General features: G+C 65.1%; 1 protein-coding gene across 1 annotated transcript; it reads right to left on the reverse strand.

The window, feature by feature from the left end:
* Nucleotides 1–3,088: 3,088 nt before the first annotated feature.
* Nucleotides 3,089–17,242, reverse strand: PPRC1 (PPARG related coactivator 1). The gene is given in 16 exon segments (XM_062000723.1): nucleotides 3,089–3,427; nucleotides 3,700–3,851; nucleotides 4,423–4,544; nucleotides 4,721–4,784; nucleotides 4,952–5,119; nucleotides 6,554–7,346; nucleotides 7,493–7,560; nucleotides 7,914–7,974; nucleotides 8,293–8,346; nucleotides 8,710–11,371; nucleotides 11,740–11,850; nucleotides 12,236–12,391; nucleotides 12,517–12,657; nucleotides 16,285–16,448; nucleotides 16,451–16,636; nucleotides 17,185–17,242. Coding segments are annotated over 16 exon segments (5,064 nt in total). The 3' UTR covers nucleotides 3,089–3,323.
* Between the last annotated feature and the right edge of the window lie 1,158 nt (nucleotides 17,243–18,400).

Here is an 18,400-nt window from a genome sequence, read left to right on the forward strand (position 1 = left end):
CTGTGACTTGTTGGAGGCAGGCTGGCTGTGCTACATGCACCATGTGTCTTGGTTGAAGTGGATTTGCTTCCAGGAGCTGGGGTCTGTACAAAGCCCCATTGCTGTCCCTCACCTCTGGCAGGGGAAATCCCCACAGGTAACACTGATGCCAGTGGGGCAAAGGCTGTTCATGAGTTGCACCTCAGCCTTCCCAAGGGCACCTGCGGGGCAAGGGGGACTGTTCTGGGCCAGAGATGTGGCCACCAGCAGCACTTACCCATCGATGTGTGCAGAGGAGAGCTGAAGTACAGCTCTGGTTTGGCAGCTCTGAGTCCAAACTCCCCAGCTGGCTGTTGGCAGTGCAGCAGGGTGGTCAGCTGGCACACAGGGGGCACCCAGCGCTGCCTGTGCCCAGCACAGGGCCATCCATGCACGTAACAACCTCCAGAGCCTAAAGCCAGGCATGTGCTGCTTGTGCTGGAGGTGAGGGGATGCATCCAGGCTCCCCCGCTGCCCCAACAGCTGCCATCACCCTTACACTTCAGGCTGTGCCCGCTGGCTGCGGGGCTGAGCGAGGGACATGCTCCAAGTGCTGCTCCTCACTGTCCCCAAATCCCCCCCATTACAGCCCCCACCAGTGCCCACACTTGCAAGCCGGCTGTGCCCCTCGTCCCACTCTCCTGCTACCGGAGGGGAGGCAGGAAAACACCTTTCTGCAGCTCCTCAGCCTCTGCAACAGACCCTAAATCAGTAACACCACAACACAGGGGCAGGTTATTGCCAACGGAAACCATTAAGCTGTAACACAGGGGGATAAAGCCAGCCTCTAACACTTGAAAGATTTATAGGGCACGACACTGGGGTGTTAATTCTTTTGGCAACACAAATGCTTTCACACTCCCTGCCTTTCCTCACCTGCAGGGGCAAGGAGAGGGGGCCACGTGCAGCCCAGCCCCAGGAGAGCAGGGACGCAGCCTTGTTGGTGCTGTGGCCAGTGGCATGTGCATTTGGGGTGACATCGTGCCCATGGGGCTGCCCAAACACACATGCCTCAGCTCTACAGCCCATCCCCAGAGGTTGTTCCCCATGCCCAGCTCCAGCTTCCCTAAGACACTCTCAGCTCCCGTCTGCCTCCACAGCTGCAGCACAGGTACAAGGAAAGGCTGTGAAGAAACTTTCAGACCACCTAAAGCAGCTGGAGAACCCAGCCCGGCTTTTGGGCACACGAGCCCTTAGTCAGCTCTCGGCTCTGGGGGTGCTTTGGCAGTCGGTGGCACAGGAGCCATCCCTGCAGACCTCTGTTTTGGATCCCTCCTGCTGCGACAGCTGAGATGGGAAGATGCTTGTCAGCATGGCCCAGCTTGATGATCAGCATGATGCTTGTCGGCATGGCCCAGCTGCCATGGGCAGGAAGGCGGCTGCATGTGTGCTGCAGCAAAAGGGGTTTGCATCGACTCCCACAAAGGGACACTTGCATCCTCCCACTGAGTCCCTGCCGGGGCCTGGCTTCCCCCATTTCCTGCCAGCCAACACCCCTGGGAAGTGCTGCATTACTGATTAACAGCCCCCTGCCCACCTGCCCCTCGCCCCACTCGTACCTTTGCCTGCAGCCACCTCCTTGGACCCTCCCTTGTGCAAAGTCCACAGCCAGGCAGGGGAGGACAGGGTGGGAGCTTACCCAGGGCTCATCCCACAACAGCCTCACCACACCCCACATTCCTGGGGGGCTGAAGAGGCTGAGCTACAGAGCAGCAGGAGTCACCCTGGGTGCAGGGAGCATCCCTCTCCATCCAGAGCAGCAGGAAGGGCACAAGTGAGCTCCAAACCCTCTGCCAGCTCACAGGATAGCTGCAGCACACCCCAGACACATCATATGACCAAAGGGCCTGTGACCGAGGGGCAGCATCAGCCCAGCTGAACCCCAACCCTGCATCACACCCACTGGACACCCCGAGCTTCATTGCAGCTGCCCCTCCCTGCTCTCCTACTAGAGGAGTGGGCACTGCTTCCACCAAGCAAGGGGTATGGAGGGCTCTTGCCCAGCCTCCTCCTGCCCCAGCCTGTCAGGAACCCTGGAGGTCCATCCCCTGCTTGTCCCTTCCCACCATGCTCTCCTGGCTCCGCAGAGCCCAGCTGGATGGCTGCAGCCTCTCCCATCCCAGGGGGTGCTGAGAGGGGACGAGCCAGGCACTGCTGCACCCTGAAGCTGGGGTGCTCAATGCCACCTTGGGGTTGCCAGCCAGCACTGCCAGCTCAGCCCTGCTCTGGTGCTGGGGATCCCTGGCCTGTCCCACAGGAGCCCAAGGCAGGGCTTTTCTCTGGCTGCCAGCACAGAGCAGGGTGCAGGGTCCCAGTGCTGCTGGTTCTGGTGAGGTGCAAGGGAGGTGGTCAGCAGCAAGCCCAGGCACGTTTTTTCTCCTTCCTGAACTGCAGCAAGCTGAGGGGGCTGGTGAGGCATCCTGCAGCCCCTGTCCCTGACCACCCTCCCTCTGGCAAGCAGCATCCCACTGTGCTCTGCCCACTGCAGGTGCCTGGAGCCTCTCTGCAGTCACACCGACACCTCTCCCTCGGGGGACACCTGGAGATGAGATGTCAGACATCCCTCTCCTCCTGGCCAGCGAGCAGGCTCAGAGGGGACAGGCAGCCATTGTAGTTGCACACGCTGCCCTCAGAGCCGGCAGACCCCTCCAAGGGCTTGAGCTCCTCGTAGCCCAGCCCAGAGCCGTGGCAGAGGATCCCGCACTGCCCCTCCGTGGCCACCACGGGAGGTGCAGGCGCCCTCGAAACCTCCCCGGAGGGTGCCTCGGGGCCGGGATGCCGAGTCCTCTCTGCAGCACAGCCGAAGAGATGGTCCGAGGGGTCTGCACCGCCTGTTCACAGAGACAGTCACTCTATGCCAAGCCATTGAAGGCTGCCACACACCTCTCAGAGCAGCTCGGTGACTCCAGTCCCACCCCATTTCCCCCAGACAACCCACTACTGAACCCACTTCCCAACCTGTGCTGCCTCCTGGGGCCAGACCCCCGCTCAGAGCCCCGAGATCCCAGGGGGGCACAGCCCGGGCCCACGTCGGGGGAGGCCCCACACAAAGGAGAGACGAGGCAGCTGCTGTTTGGGCATCCACATTTATTACCCGGCGGGGGCGAGCCTGGGGCTGCCACTCGCCTGGGCCCCTGTGCTCCGAGGCAAACGGCTCGTCCTCCTTAAATACTGGTTATAAAACAAATCTTTTTTTCCTTTTTCTTTTTCTTAAAAACCCCATCTCTCTCTCTCTCTCTCTCTCCCTCCATACTTTTTTGTCTTTTGTATCTGAGTATAAAAGGGGGGCAGCACCGTGCCCGCCGCTACCTGCGCAGGCTGCGCTGGGCCTGCCGCAGCAGCGTGTCGAAGTCCAGCGAGTCGAACTTGCTCTTGACAGGGGCCGGGTCGAAATCCTCCCGGTTGGAGTCTGGAAGACACAGGGAGAGGCTTCCCTGAGCCACAGGGACACTGGCAAGAGTTCCAGCCATCCCCATGGCAACTCCTTCCCATCTTGCTTCGCCTCTAGAGCGGGAGCTGGGCTGATGGAGGACCAGACCTGGCCTCCACCACAGCACTGCAGGGACAGGGGGCCCCATCCAGCCTCAGGGCAGGGTTAGCCCTGGACGTGGCTCCTATAGCTCCGGGAAGCAGAGAGGAGCAAGGCTGCCACCCCTCCAGCCTGGGGGCTGCGCGACTCACCCAAGTCGGCGTAGTTCCTGCGGCAGAACTGCCGGCGGCCGCCGAAGCACAGGTCAAAGGGCTGTTCATCCGGGCGCCGCAGCTTGTGCCCGCTCTCGATGGCAGCAAAGGCCTCCTCGGCGTAGCGGTAGGTGACAAAGCCATAGTTGTCCCTGGAGCACGAGAAGGGGCAGAAGGGAGATGAGCAGTCAGGGAGCATGTTTGTCCCCTCTCAGCCCACACCACCCTATCAGGAGCCATCCCTGGAAAGGGACCGTGCCAAGAGGAGCCGTCCCCAGGCAGAGGCCATGCCCAGAGGACAGGAGTCATCCCATCCCCATGAAGGGACTGTGCCAAGAGGAGCCATCCCCAGGCAGGGGCCGTGCCCAGAGGAGCCATCCCCGGGAAGGGGCAATGCCGAGGGGAGCCATCCCATCCCCGGGCAGGGGCCGTGCCCAGAGGAGCCATCCCCAGGAAGGGGCAATGCCGAGGGGAGCCATCCCATCCCCAGGCAGGGGCCGTGCCAGAGGAGCCATCCCCAGGCAGGGGCCGTGCCCAGAGGAGCCATCCCCAGGCAGGGGCAATGCCGAGGGGAGCCATCCCATCCCCGGGCAGGGGCTGTGCCAGAGGAGCCATCCCCAGGCAGGGGCCGTGCCCAGAGGAGCCATCCCCAGGAAGGGGCAATGCCGAGGGGAGCCATCCCATCCCCGGGCAGGGGCTGCGCCACGCGCCCGCAGCTCTCACCCCTCGGAGCGGAAGTGCAGGGTGCACTCCTCGATGTCCCCAAAGACAGAGAAGCGGTGCCGCAGCTCCGAGCGCGTCATCCTGCTGGGGATCTTGCCAATGAACACGACCCGGCGCTCCTCCTGCGGGCAGGGATGCAGCGGCCCGTCAGACAGCAACGCGGCCCCAGCACCTCACAGCCTGCCCTGCCCAGCACTGCCACCCCCGAGCCTGCGGCCCCACGGCTTTCTGAAGTGCCACAGGGGCTGGGGACCCCCGGACATCTAGAGCCCCAGCTTCCCAGCCCTCCAGCACTCACTATTGCACGTTCCTTCTGGAGGATCCTCTGCCTTTGGTAGTGGTCCTGTGCGTCGTAACTGTATCTGGCGGGGCAGAAACCAGACACGTGAGGTCACGGGGGTGCCAGGAGAGAGAGATCCCAGGCAGAAAGGAAGATTTTTCAAGGAGTGGGTCCATCCCTGCCTGGGACAGCAGTGGTTGGGTGACGGGCTGTGGGGAGCTCACACCCCTGCACAGGGGCCACGCTCACCTTCTCCGCCTGTTACTCCTCCTGTGTGGCGAGGGGGAGTGGGACTGGCTGCGGGACGTGGACCTGGACGAGTAGGAGGATGCTGAGGATGAGGATCTGTCCCGGGACCTGCCACATGACCCACAGCTGGAGCGGGAGGAGGAGCTGTTGGAACATCTTGAGCGGTACCTGGCGGAAGGAGAGACACAGCTCAGTGCCAAGCCCCTCATGCCCAGCACCACGAAGCTCTGGAGGAGATCTCCATCCTCCCCAGGATACCAACACCCAACTCAGGACAGGATCCATGCTCAGGGTGGGCTGGAGCTATGCAAACCTCTGCCCTAAGTTGCCAGGGCAGTAACGACACTACAAAGTTGTCACTCCTCTCGGCTCCAAACACGGCAGTGAAAGGGAGCAGGCTCACAACGGGCACAGCCTCCGAAGAGTGAGAAACAGCCACGGGGGAGCCACGCAGCGCAGACCAGGCATGGGCCCAGGAGGGGCCAGGGCTGCCCTGTTGAGCCACACACAGTACAAAGGGTGGCACTGGAGCCATCACACCCACGTGGCACTCAGCAGCCACACCAATGGAGACTACACGTGCCTCCAGCCACCTCGAGGGCTGCAGCACGCACTGGGACAGGGCTGAGCTGCTGTGCGCACAGCCTCCTGCCCACAAGAGCTTCTCTGGCAGGGCCAGGCAAAGCATAAGGGCAGCAGGACTGAAACTCCTCTGGGATCCAGCAGTGCTGCCTCCAGGCAGCAGCAGGGTCTGTCTCTAAACACGCTGCCCACGGTGGCCCTCGCAACAGGCAAGCCCAGGCTGCGAGCAGGGTGTGCTGCCTGGTACTGCCCAGGGTGCTCCTGGAGGACAGTAAGTCAGGATGGCAGTCTGTGGGGACATTTCCCAGCATTTGCTGGAAAAGTCAAGCCAGGCAGGGCAAGGCCTTGAGCTCCACATCCCTGGGACTATATTTGTACCCTTACCAGCTCCAGCCCCCACACTATTGGCCAGTAACAGAGGGATCTCAGCTGGACAAGCCATTCATGCCCGGTGACCTGGCGTGTCTCCAGAAGTGGCTGAGCATGCAGGGAAGGGGAGATGACGGATCTCTGGCCAGCTCCAGTGCCTCCCAGGCCAGCTGGGACAGGCTGTGTCCAGCAGAGGCTGAGCCGCCCCGCTTTCCCACACGGGCACCTCTGTAAGGAGCACTCAGGCAGCCCAGTCAAACAAGGTTTCCTCTGCTTGCCCCCAGCAGCTCCCTGGAAGGCTCCATTTTATCTCCTCTTGTTTCTACATCTAGAGCTGCACCAGCCCCACAGTACAAACCAACACCCCCAGTAATACATCAGAAAAAGCATCCAAAAGCCAAGGACTTGTACTGTGACGCAGCAGGAGGCAGCGTGGCTCGGCGGTGGCTCTGCAGGCACGCCTGCCCAGGCCCGGGCTGCAGCCACACACCCGTTGCAGGCCGGCGCAGCAGCCCCCCCAGCCCCTGCCAGCCTGGCGCCCCCTCAGAAGGGCCACGGGGACAAAAAGATCAGTTACAGCCATCAAGCAGGTCCTCAGGGAGCTGTCTGGGCACCCAACCAAGGAGCAAGCAGACCTGCCCCACCGCTTACCTTCGCCACCGCTTGTGTGGTGGGGAGAACGAGCGGGAGCGGGAGCGGGAGGACGAGGATGAAGAGGAAGATGAGGAGTCGCTAGCTCCATCCGAACTGGAGCTGAAGGAGCGGCTGGCCCGGCTCCGGCCGGCCCTCCAGCTGCTGGCAGAGGGGCTGGGCGAGTCCCGGGCTCTGCGGTAGCAGCGCAGCGACCTCTTGTCGGCAGCACGGCCGGGCTGGGCACTGGGAGTCCGCATCTCCTGGTCCCGGCAGGGAGACGCAGCTGGAGACAGGAGCACCGAGGTGGGGGGGCTGCTGCAGCCGGCGGCCGCCGGGACAGGGATGCTAGTCCGATAATCCAGGGGGGCTGGGCAGGCCGGGCCCGGGGGCTCCTGGCTGGGCCCCGCGCCGGGGGCCGGCGGGGTGGGCTGGGGCTGGTCCAGCGTCCGTTTGGTTAAGGAGGAGATGGGTTTGATGGTGATGTCCCAGTGGTGTTTGACGTTCCAGCGGGAGCCGCCCGGGGCGGGGGGCTGCGTGCCGGGGCTGCCGCCGCTCTCCGCCCGCGCCGTGCCCGGGATGCAGTAGTCGTGGTCTCCCGAGCAGACATGGCTGGGGGCCGAGGCGGCGGGTGCCGGCACCGGACCCTTCCCCTGGGGCTTGCCGGGGGGCAGCGGCTTGGCTTTTGTCTGCTTGGCTGTCTTCTGAGGCCCTTCCTGGGGCGCGGACCCGGGCGACTGGGCCTTGGCCAGCAGCGAGACGGCAGGCAACGGCTTCCAGAGCTGGTGGGGAGGCGTCGCTGGCGGGGTCAGGCCTGCGAGAGCACCAGAGGGCTTTCAGGAGCAGCCCCTTGCTGCAACCCACACGGCTGCGGCTCCCCTCAAGCCCAAGGGCCTCCCCCAGCTCCATGACAGCCCGTCAGAACACACCAGTCTTCCCCCACCTCACCCTGGGGATTACCTGCCACGTTGGCCAGCTCAGAGGCCTGCAGGCTGTCCGGAGGCTTCCTGTCCTGCTGGGTCTCAGGCCTGAGAGGGGAAAGGAGCTTCGTCAAATGCAGCAGACAAAGCCCAGCCCCAGCCCCCACACCTGGGACACCCATCTGAGCTGCCCCACCAGCCAGCCTGGGGACACAGAGGCTCTGAGAGAGGAAGGACAGAACCCGCACAGCCTAGTCGTGCCCACCACAGTGTCTCTCAACTTTTCCCTCAGTGCCAGGACTGGTCCCTAGCCCAGCAAGAAGCTCAGCGCCTCGTGGGCCAGTGGACACAGTCCTGGTGCAGTTCAGACCTTCCCAGGTCTAAGAGCTGCCCCATGCCCCTGTCCAAGGCTCTGCCCGACTCCAGGTCAGGCCACTGGCTGCAAAGGTCTGGGTACTCACGCAGAGCTCCCTGCCGGCCGCTTGTCCTCAGGGGGCTGCACAGGAGCCTCCTCCTTCTTGGCTGGAAAGAGAGAGGGTGGGTGAGGCTGGGGCTGGAGGGCAGAGGACAGACTCTGCACACAGTGGGGACACAGAGCACCCCAAGCACAGATGGGGAGGGATTTCACAGCACCCCAAATCCAGTACCCTGAAGAGAGGACGTGCACATCCCTTTTCCTTCCGGGGCTCTCCACCACCCCCTCAGCTGCCTTGGAGACTCCCAGCTGCTTTCACAGGCAACAACCCCCGCAGGCAGCAGCCCCCCAGCCCCTGGGCAGCCCAGGGGGACAGCGTGGCACAAGGGGAGCCCCACGGGGCGCGCGGCAGACTGTATTCTCACCTTCAGACTTCTCAAACTGCTCCAGCAGGCTGGACAGGTCGGTGGCTTCAATCCCTGCGCCAGAGAGAGAGAGCACGGCAAGTCAGGTCAGCCAAAACCCTCCCAGCACCATCCTTCCCCCCACATCAGCCTCCCTGGGTGACAGGGCGAGCGCTCGAGTGCTGGGGAGGAGAAGCAGCAGCAGAACCTGCAGCAGCTCTGCATCTCCCGCAGCAAGAACAGGAGCACCCAGCTCTGCAGCCCTAGGACCAGTTTGGGCACAGCCAGCCTAGACCATCCACTCAAGGCAATGTCCTGGCAGAGTGCTGGGAAGAGACTGCAAGCCCACAGGCACAGCTTTGCCACCCTCACCCCTAGAAGTGTCAGGAACCGGTCCCGCCACCCCAGCAGCCCTGCAGCCTACAGCCCCCCGCTCACCGATCTCGCTGATGAAGGCCTGCACGATGTCCTTGCTGCGGTCGCTGGGCTGCGCCGGGGCCTGCAGCGGCTGGTGCCTGCCAGGCCGTGCGGCGGGTGCCTTGCTGGGCATGCTGCTCTCTCTGTCTGTCTTCGGGGCTGCTGCTGCAGCTGGGGAGCTGCATTTCTGGCTGGGTGGCTCCCGCCCAGCGGCTACCTCGGTCTCCAGTGTGGCTTTCTCCTCTGTACCCCTGCCTGGCCCTGCAGCCTCCTTTGTGGGCTGGGTGCTAGAGGACTCCCCAACAGGCCCAGCAGCAGAAGACACCTCAGTGGGGCAACGGAGGGCAGCTGGGGGGGCCTTTGGGAGCTGGGGAAGGGTTGTAGCCTGCGGCTCCTCCAGAGGCTGGGTGGTGGCAGCCGTGAGGGCCGCTGTGTGCTGGGCTGGTGCTGCAGGAGTGACTCTGCTTGGTGGGGCAGCTGCAGGGGCTGGCACCGGAGGGGCCTTGGGGAGAGAGCTCTCCTCCGCCAGCCGTGCCTGCCTCCTGGGGTCTGACACCCTGCTGGCCACGGGCCTGGCTGGGCCACCTGCAGCCCCCATCTCAGTGGCCGGGGCAGTGAGTGGCTGGGCAGGGAAGGCCGGTGGCTCAGGGCAGCTGAGGGCAGGGGTGGCAGGAGGCTGCCCGTGCAGGATGGCCGCCCCGGGGTCCCCGTATGCCAGGGGAGGCACCGGAGGGGGCATGGGGATGCCAGGCCAGTAAGGTGGTGGTGCCCACCCGACGGGGGCATAGGGGCCAGCGGGGCCAAACGGAGGTGGGGGCGGCACAGCTGGTGGGGGCCAGGCCATGGCTGGGGGTGGGAGGCCAGGCACCATGGCTGGCGGCGCGGGCAAACTGTGGCAGCCCATGGGCTGTGGGCCAAAGCAGGGCCAGGAAGGCACTGGTGGGTAAAGGGCATAAGCACCGGCAGAGGCTGGCAGCATCCCGGGGGGGGCCACCCCAGCAGCTGGGGGCACGTTTGGTGCAACAAAAGGCATTGGTGTTGATGGCGGTGCTGGAGCCGTGGTGGGTGCTGGAGCCGTGGCAGGTGCCGGAGCCGTGGCCACAGTGGCAGGAGCTTTGCCAGCAGGAGAAGGGACAGCAGCAGGGCTGGTGGGTTTCTCCGGGCTCTTCTGAGTGCTGGCTGCCTCGGTGGCAGGGCGCAGGGGTGACACCAGGCAAGGGATCTCGGCCAGCTCCGTCGGAGGCTCGGGGACGCTGGGCCACTTGCCGGCCACTTGCTTGTCGCTGTCCCTCCTGGCGCCTGGGCTGGGCTGGCGGTGCAGCATGCGGATGCGGTATTCCCGCAGGCTCAGGGCCTTGGGCTTGGCTTCCCTGGGCAGACCCTCACTCGGCTCCGCTGCCGGCAGGCTCTGGGGGGGATCTGGCCCCACACTTGGCTCTGGGAGCGGAGAGGCAGCCTCCGGGACCCGACTGCCCTGTCCGACAGGCGCCTCTGCATCTGCCCCATCCTCAGCCTGGTCTGCTGGGCTGGGACAAGCAGCTGCTGGCTGCTCCTCCGTGCTCGGTGCGATCTTCTGCAGAGGCTCCGCAGGCTCAGCCTTCTCCGGGAGGTCCACGCTCACCGTTTCTGGCACCGGCTCCTTCTGCGCTCTCTGGGGCAGGGAGGCCCCCGCCGTGCTGCGGGGCCTGCCCCGGGGCTGCGCTGCCCGCTCGGCCTGCAGCTCCATCTGCCCCTCCTTCCGGGCTCGCTCCAGCTGCCGCGCCAGGAAGTCCGAGACCTGTACGGAGGGACAGGCCGCGCGTCGCCGGCCGGGCAGCGGCTGCGCCGGGGGCTGCCCCGGCACGGCCGAGCGGAGCCGGTGCGCCACGCAGTCCCTGCCCGGCCTGGCCTGCTCGCTTTGGTCCTCCCCTGCTTTCTTTTTGCGGCTCTTCCTCGCTCTCTCACGGCCACGGCCCTTCTCAGAGCCCTGGCACTTGCTGCTCACTGCGGCCTCCGCGCTGTGCCGGGAGCTGCAGGCTCTGGGCACTGCTCTCTCCGATGGGGATGTGCTCTCCTGGGCACTTTCTCTTCCCTCCCCGAGCGGTTTCTCTTCCTTCTCCTCCTCCTCCATCCTCTTTTCTTGGGCTGGAGCTCCCAGCAGCTCCTCTTGATCCTCTGGGACTGACTTTCCAGTACCCTCCTCTGCTGCCAGGAGCTGGGGCTCCAGGTCAGGGAAGCTGGGAGCCAAGGGCTGCAGGACCACGGGGATCTCCACACTCTCCCCCTCACCAGGCACAATTTCCAGCAGGACTGGGCCACTCAGGAGCTCCTTGGCCACAGGCTCGGTCTCGGGGTCGAGGCACACGGTGAAGGTGGGCAGGCAGTACGGGTGCATGGACTTGACCAGCTCGCTCAGGGACACGTCACCCGTGTTGATGATACAGGGGTCTTCACGCTCATCCAGCGCCGCCCCAGCCTCGCTAACACAGAACTCCTCAGCCTCCATGCTGTTGTCTAGCTCCGGGCTCAAGGCGACCTCCTCCTCCTCTTCCTCCCCATCGCTGCGCTGCGGCAGGGGCTGCTCTCGGGCCCAGTGCCAGCCCACTTTCCTCTCCACCCTCGGGGTGCTGCAGACTTGCTTCTTGGGCAGCGCCAGGTCCTCGAGGCCGTGAGCAGCACGGTCCCAAGCCAGGTCTGTGTCGGTCTGGGAAAAGGAACCAGAGTGTCTCCTCCTGTGCTTTCACTGGAGCCCCCTAGGCACAGCCAGCTGTGGGTCTGCTGCAATGCTGCAGTGAAGCCCCTGGGCAGACAAAAAGCTGCAACATGTCTGACCCTCCCAGTAAGACACAACAGAGCTGGAAACCCCAACAGGGGCAGCCACGGCATCCCATGTGTCAGAGTAGTCCCATCTCCTGGTACACCCAATGCCAGCAGTGTCCCGCAAAAGTGTCACTGCTGGAAGAGGCCGCTTGTGCTGGGTGTGAAGGCAAGGCCAGGGGCAGCAGCAGGGACACAGTTACCCCAGCACAACCCCATCACCACTCTCTCAGCTTCCCCCATGCAGCTGCTCACCTTCCCAGCCACAGAGATGCTGCTGCCAAGGGGTTTGAGAGCCTTGGGCTGCTCCAAGGCAGGACTTTCACATTCCAGCGATGGGCGAGACAAGCCCAGAAACTTCTGCAACTGGAGAGGAGATGGACAGAGGATGAGGCAGTGATGAGGCTTCTGCTGCTGGAGGGGACAGGCCACCCCCCAGCACCATAGCAGCCACATGTGTCACCCTGCAGACCCCAGGAGCAAACTCAGCCCTGAAGCCTCAGGCACATCTATGGCTCTACACCAAGACCCAAGGCAAAGATATGGACCCCCCTGAGCCCACACCAGAGCCCCAGAGGTGTCCTGGGCTGTCTCAGCCCTTTTCTCACATTGCTGGTCAGAGGGACCACCACAGGGTGCTAGGGACCAGAGTCCTACTGTCTTAAGAGTACTCTCATGCCAGGAATCTGGCACAGCCCTGGGTATCTTCCCACCCACTTTGGGGTCGAGCTGGCTCTGTCCCACAACTCACAGATGGGTTCTCCCGCTCCCGAGTTGAGGTCAGCAGCTCTGCATCCATGATGGTGTCGAAGGGAGACAGGGTCTCATCGTCCGTGCTGTCCAGGATCTCGGTGATGGCAGTCAGCAGGGACAGCTCATTCTGCGCATCCAGGCAGGCCTTGCTCTGCTGCAGGGGCAGGGGCAGGCTCAGAGGGCAGTGGGACACGGCCACACCACGGGAAACGCTGCTGCCATCCCCCCACCCCACGGCACTGCCAGCACCAGCCCCGGCGCCCGCATGTGGGCTCCCACCTCGCTCAGAGAGAGGTCCTCGATGATGGAGATCACAGAGGAGTCGAAATAGTTCTGCATCGTCCCCAGGATCTCTTCGGCCAGGATGGTTTCTGCATCCAGCGACGTTAAGCTCAGGTCATCCTCCTCGAGGGAAAAGCACTGCGAGGAGCAGGGGGGGCAGGTAAACGCCTGCAAAGCCCAGGAGCAGTGCCGGTGCCCCTCACAGCGCACAGGGCTCCCCAGAGCCTGCCAACGGCGGCTGAGCTCGCTGCCGCAGCCCCAGGCACGTCTGGCAGTGCTGGCACATGCGGACGCGCCGCAGGTCAGATGACGGGGGGGACCTTTCCCTACTGCTTCTCAGATGTCGGGGCCAGTGCACCCCGCTGCACAAAGCCCCGGGCTGCTTCCAGCCTGAGACCCTCCGCATGAGCCAGGGCTGCCTCCACACCCAAACCTCGCGCCCGACTCCCTCTGCAGCTGCGCCGGGGGCAAGTCGAGCGAATAAAGGCCCAGCAGCTCCCAGGTCCTGCCCAGCACGGCGAGGGCAGCAGCAGCTCTCCTCACCCCACCAACTGTCACGCACTCCCCTGACAGCGCCCACGCCTCAGATCAGTCCCAAAACATTACAAAATTCATAACAGAAGCACAGGATGGAACCGGCTGCTGCTGCTAGGCACTGCCCCGGTCCCTCTGCTGCGGGCCAAGCAAGGACACGGGCTGCGCTCGCCATCCAGCACCAACACAGCTTTGCTGCTCTTCCATCTGCCGATCCCCAGTCCTACATCCTTCCCAGTCCCCCACGCAGCGCCAGGGATACTCCAGTAACGAGAGATAACTCAGGAGAGGTCCTCACAGCACACTCCATGGTGCCAGGGAGCCCACCAGGAAAAGGCCCGAGGCCAGGCAGGGCAGTGGCCGCAGCCCCCAGCAGCGCGGGGCCGCCGACACGAAGCCTCGGACGCGAGTTGAGCGGGTCACCGGCACGAGACAGGATGGGAGCTCCTGTTTGCAGATGGGCTTAGGCAGAGATAAGGCGGGCAGGGAAGATAAAAGTCCCAAGGACAGAGGTCTGGGAGAGCACACCTCCCTCCCAAAGCTGGCAGGAAGCAGCACGGGGAGAATCAGGCCAAACCCTGGGGGATGCACATCTGACACGGCTCACCCGCCTTTCACGTGGGCACCGCAGCTCGCATGGGCCTGAGCCCACACAGGACAAAATGCTCCCTGGCCCCGTACAAGACCTGCCTGTACTTTGACACACTGTTCTGGCAGAGGCAAAGCTGCACCAGAGGGAGAGCAGGAGTCCAACCAAACGGAGGTTTCTTAAAACACAACAGCACTAAAGCCACGTGTCCAAAGCCCCAGTCCCTGGGCTCTTCAGAGACTTGACCCCATCAGACCGAGAAGGCACCTGGGGCCGCAGGCAGCCAGGAACCCTGTGACACCTGGAGCATGGGCAACCCAGGACCAGATTGGGAATCAAAGTCAAGACCCCACTGCCCTGCAACCACCCATCTCACATCCCTCCAGTCACCCATCCCACATCTCCCCAGCCTGTCACTGCACGCCGCCGGCACAGCAGCCTCCAGGAGCGGGAGCCCGTGATGGTTCAGGGCTCAGCAGGCGGCTGGGCAGCCCAGGCCACCCTCTGCCAGGGCTCTGACCCGGTGACACCAGGACAGCGCTTCCCCCACTGTGCACATCAGGCTCCGGCGCAGTCGTGCTGCTCAGCAGCATCCCCAGTCCCCTCCCTCGGCCAGCGCTGGCTGCCGGTCAGAGCCGCTGGCAGCCACGGCGCAGTCTGGCTGCCGTCCCCAGCCAATCCTCCCGAAGATACTGGGAGGAGCGGGGAAGCACATCCAGGCTCAGCCACCCGGCGCTGCCCTGACTCAGCGGTGCCCAGGGCTGCCCGAGGAGCCAGCGGGAGGAGGGATGCTGGGGAGCAGGGGGCAGCTCAGCCCTGCCTGCTGACAGCAGGGGTCTGGGAGCTGCCCCTGGGCTTGCACAGCCCTGCCCATCTCACCACAGGGCCAGCTCTTCTCACCACAGCAGCAAAGAAGAGGTTTCCAGCTGTGACCGGCGCTGGACATTTTTAAGGAGAGATCTAAAACCCTCCCACTCAATCAGCCTCTTCCCACAGTCCCTGCCCGCAATGGAGGGAGAGAGGGAGGGAGGGAGATGGCCCAAGCCCTCCTTTGACTCAGCGCCTTGCAATGAGGAGTCCTACAGCCATGAGTCACCAGCAAACGAGGCTTCATTCCCCCAGGACTCCCTTTGATCCACCTGGCACCTCCTTCAGCCCTTGTCCCTTCTGCGTCAGGGCGGGGGTACGAACCTGCCCAGCCTGCTCTCACATCCCTGACCACTCTCCTCCCTGCCACAGCCCCCTGTGCCCCTACCTAAGGGGACACCCCTCCACACCCTCCCAGCTCCTCACACTTGCGTTACGCCCAGCAGCACACCAGAGATGAGGCCGTGGGTCACAGGGACGTTCAAGGACAGGCTTGGGCTCAGGCCATGGTGTGCCCAAGCAGCCAGCCCTGACAGGGAGAAGGGAGGATGCCCACAGCCCCACTACAAGCTTCAGGCACACAGGGAGCCGGGATGCGAGCCAACGGCTTGAGATGGTCGAGCACGGGCACCAGCTCCTGCGGCACCCACCCTCAGCAAGGGATGCTGTGCTGACTGCAGCGGGGCCCAGGAAGCACAGCCAAGGCCCCTGTGGGCAGCTGCCCACCCGAGCCACGCTGGCGACAAGGCACACGTGCACCCCGCGTGTCACACCGCGCTACACCCCAAGCCGAGGCTGGCCACGGGCAGGCTGCCAGGGCAGCGAGCACCTGGCCGGAGCCGCCGGGAAGGACACAGGGCTGCTGCGGGCTGGGGCGGGGCGAGCCCGGCAAGTGTGGGGGCTCCAGCCGGCCGCCGCGGCAGAGGATGCTCCCTGCATTACTCAGCTGCTTTTGGGAAGCATCAGGCGGGAACACACCTCTCTCCCTCAAAGGCAGAACCGCTCCCTCCGTGTTAGGGAGATGCAAGAGGGGCTCCTGAGGTAGCCCCCCGAGGCAGTTTCCCAGCCAGGCAGGAGCATCCAGGAAAGGGCTTAAGCGTGAGGCTCCCGAAAATCCCAACTAGCGCACTGAGCAGGTGCCCCTGGGTCACATCCTGGCGTGCTGCACCGCCGCGTTCCTCATCCGCGCACCCAGCGCCCCAGCCCCGTACCGGCAGGGTCCTCCCCGCGAGGGCTGCGCACGGGCGGCAGCACCGCACCCGCTACCTGCCCCGGAGTGGGAGACGCATCCCCCGCGGGACGAGCCTCCGGCGCGGTCGGAGGGAGCTCCCCCAGCCCGGAGCCGGCCGGCGCAGCCCGCGTCCGCCCCCAGAGAGCCTGCCAACGAAACCGGCGGCCGTCGGTGTCCCAAACGGCAGCCCCTCGCCACCGCAGCCGCAGGTGCCAACGGGGATCAGGGCAGAGGGCGAACACTCCGCCTTGTCCCCACTCCCCGAGGGCTGCACGTCAACCCCGCAGACGGCACCGAGACCTCCGCCCCGCCGGGATCCAGGGCCGTCCCGCGGCCCCCCCCGCTCCGCCGCCGCCGCCCCGTGCAGCTGCGAGAGCCCCGGGCGCCCCCGCCGAGCCTGCCGGGCCGTACGCAGCCCCCCGCCCGGCCGCCGCCGACCCCGCGCCGGGCCCGCTCCCGGCACACGTGGTGCCGCCGCCGCCGCGGGAGCCGCCCCGGCCTCCACGTGTCACGGCGCGGGCCGCCGCGCGCCGCCGCCGCCTACCTGCAGGGGGCTGCCGGCGTGGAAGGGCGGCTCGCGCGGAGCCCCGCCGCCCGCCAGCCCGCGCGGAGCAGCCCCGGCGGCGGCGACGCCGCCGATGCCGATCCCGGTCCCGGCCGCGGCGGGCACCACTCCGCCCCGCAGCGCCGCCATCTTGGCGCCTCCGCTCCCGGCGCGGCACGTGACCGCAGCCCCCCCGGCACTACAGCTCCCGGCGGCCCCCGCGACGCCCCGCCCCATCCCGCGCGGGGCAGGCCGGGAGCGCACCCTTCGCTCGCCGGGCGCTCGCGCGGCGGCGGACGTCGGCCCGCGCCGATGCCCGGCCGCGGGGTGCGGGGGAGGGCCGGGCGGCCATCTTGAGAGCGGGCAGGCCCCGGGCCTTCGCCGCCATCTTAGCGACGGGCGAGGGCGAGGAGAGTCGGCCGCGGGGCGGAGCACGAGCTGCTGGCGGGAAGCGAGCGGGCGGGGCGGACGCGTTTTCCCGCGGCGCCGGCGGGGCCGCCCCGCTGCCGGCTCAGCCGCACACGTGGGCGCCGAGCCACGCGGGTCCCTACGGCTGCTGCTTCTGCTGCAGTAGCGCTTCATGGGGGCGAACCCGGCGCGGGGTGCGTGAGGGGACACGTGTGTGCGCCAGGCAAGGGGCAACCAAAGCTCAGGGCTGAAAGGCTGCATGGGCGCCGTGGGCTGCCCGGCAGCCCCATGTCAGAACCGGGCATCGGGGGCTGGCCTGCGCTCCCGCTCCCGACGCTCTCTGGTGCTGGCACGCAGACAGTCGCCTGAGGATGCCAGGGGGTGGGAGGGAGCCACAGCTGCGGCCCAGCCCAGCTGCCCCGGAGAAGCAGGGTATGTGTAGCTCTGGCTCCCTTCAGGGACCCCTGCCCAGGAAGCCCAGGGTCCCTTTACGTGCTGTCAGCTCTGATGACTCTTTCCCCAGCTCCCGGTGCGAGTGCAGGGCAGACATGCTGGTAGGAGCTCTGTGCTGCAGGCTTGGTGGGGTCTGACTGCCCTGGCCTCTCTGTCAGGCCCTGGGGGCACAGACCTGCTCGGGCCAGATTTCCTGGGCTATCCACAGGACTGAGATCCTTTGTTCATCAGTGCATGCCTGGCTAACTGAGCCAGGGCATGTCTGACACGTGAAGCCTCTTCCTGCTGCTCTTTCCTTCCACCCCTGCCACGAGGGACTTTCATCCGTAATCTCTTGTCCCACATCACCTCCTGCCTTCCAGAGGCTGCTTTTCCCTAGCAACAATCAAGCTTTCATCTAAGAGAGCTTCCCCCTCCACCATAGTACCGTCCAAGCTTCTCACTGACCCGCTGTAAGCCCAAGCCCTGGCTGAGCAGCAGCCAAGCAGTGGGTCCTCCTTCAGGCCACAGACCAACGTGTGAACTCAGGGGAGCACTGTGGGGCCATGCACTGGGGTGCTGAGTGCAGAAGGTTGTGTTGAGTGGCACAACAGCCTCCGTGGGCTGGCTGCTCGCTTCTGGCACAGCAGGGGAAGTAGAGAGTCCTGGGCAAGCTCTACAGGTTCTATCTGCAACCCAGGTATTTGCCCCTCCAACAGACACTTTGCTCCTCCTGAGCATAATGTGTCTGAAGCAAAGAAAAGCCCATGTGCCACATTTTCATATAGGCAAAGCTCACGTCTCTGTACCTGCCCGAGAGGAAGCCAGCCATGACCCAGGGATCTGCTTGCAGGTGTGCCATTGCCCTTTGGAGCCCTGCAGCTTTCCTCCTGCTCCCAGCCCTCCTCTCCCTCCATGTCGTCACTCCATCCCTGCGTGTGGCAGGCCAGCGAGGCACAGAGAGGCTGATCCCTCACAGGGCCAGCCTACCTTAGTCACACGTTTGGGACCGCTCCTGCATGTGGGGGCCCTAGGGCACAACCAGGGGGAAATCCGTGTGCAGGTACCTCCCTCCCCCAGCATGACCCAGGGCAGGGGTACTCTCCTGGCACAGGGGCAGTGCCAGGCATTCCTGATGGTTTACAAGAAAAAAACAAACAACAGGCAGAAATAAGTGTGCTTACTGCCCCTCAGCTGCCCCCCCTCCACTCTTCCTCCATGTGCAGTGACAGTGATGCATCCCAACACTGCCCAGTGGCACCCAGGCTCAGCCTGT

Source organism: Colius striatus, chromosome 8 (genome assembly GCF_028858725.1).
Source record: "Colius striatus isolate bColStr4 chromosome 8, bColStr4.1.hap1, whole genome shotgun sequence".
NCBI classification, from domain to species: domain Eukaryota; kingdom Metazoa; phylum Chordata; class Aves; order Coliiformes; family Coliidae; genus Colius; species Colius striatus.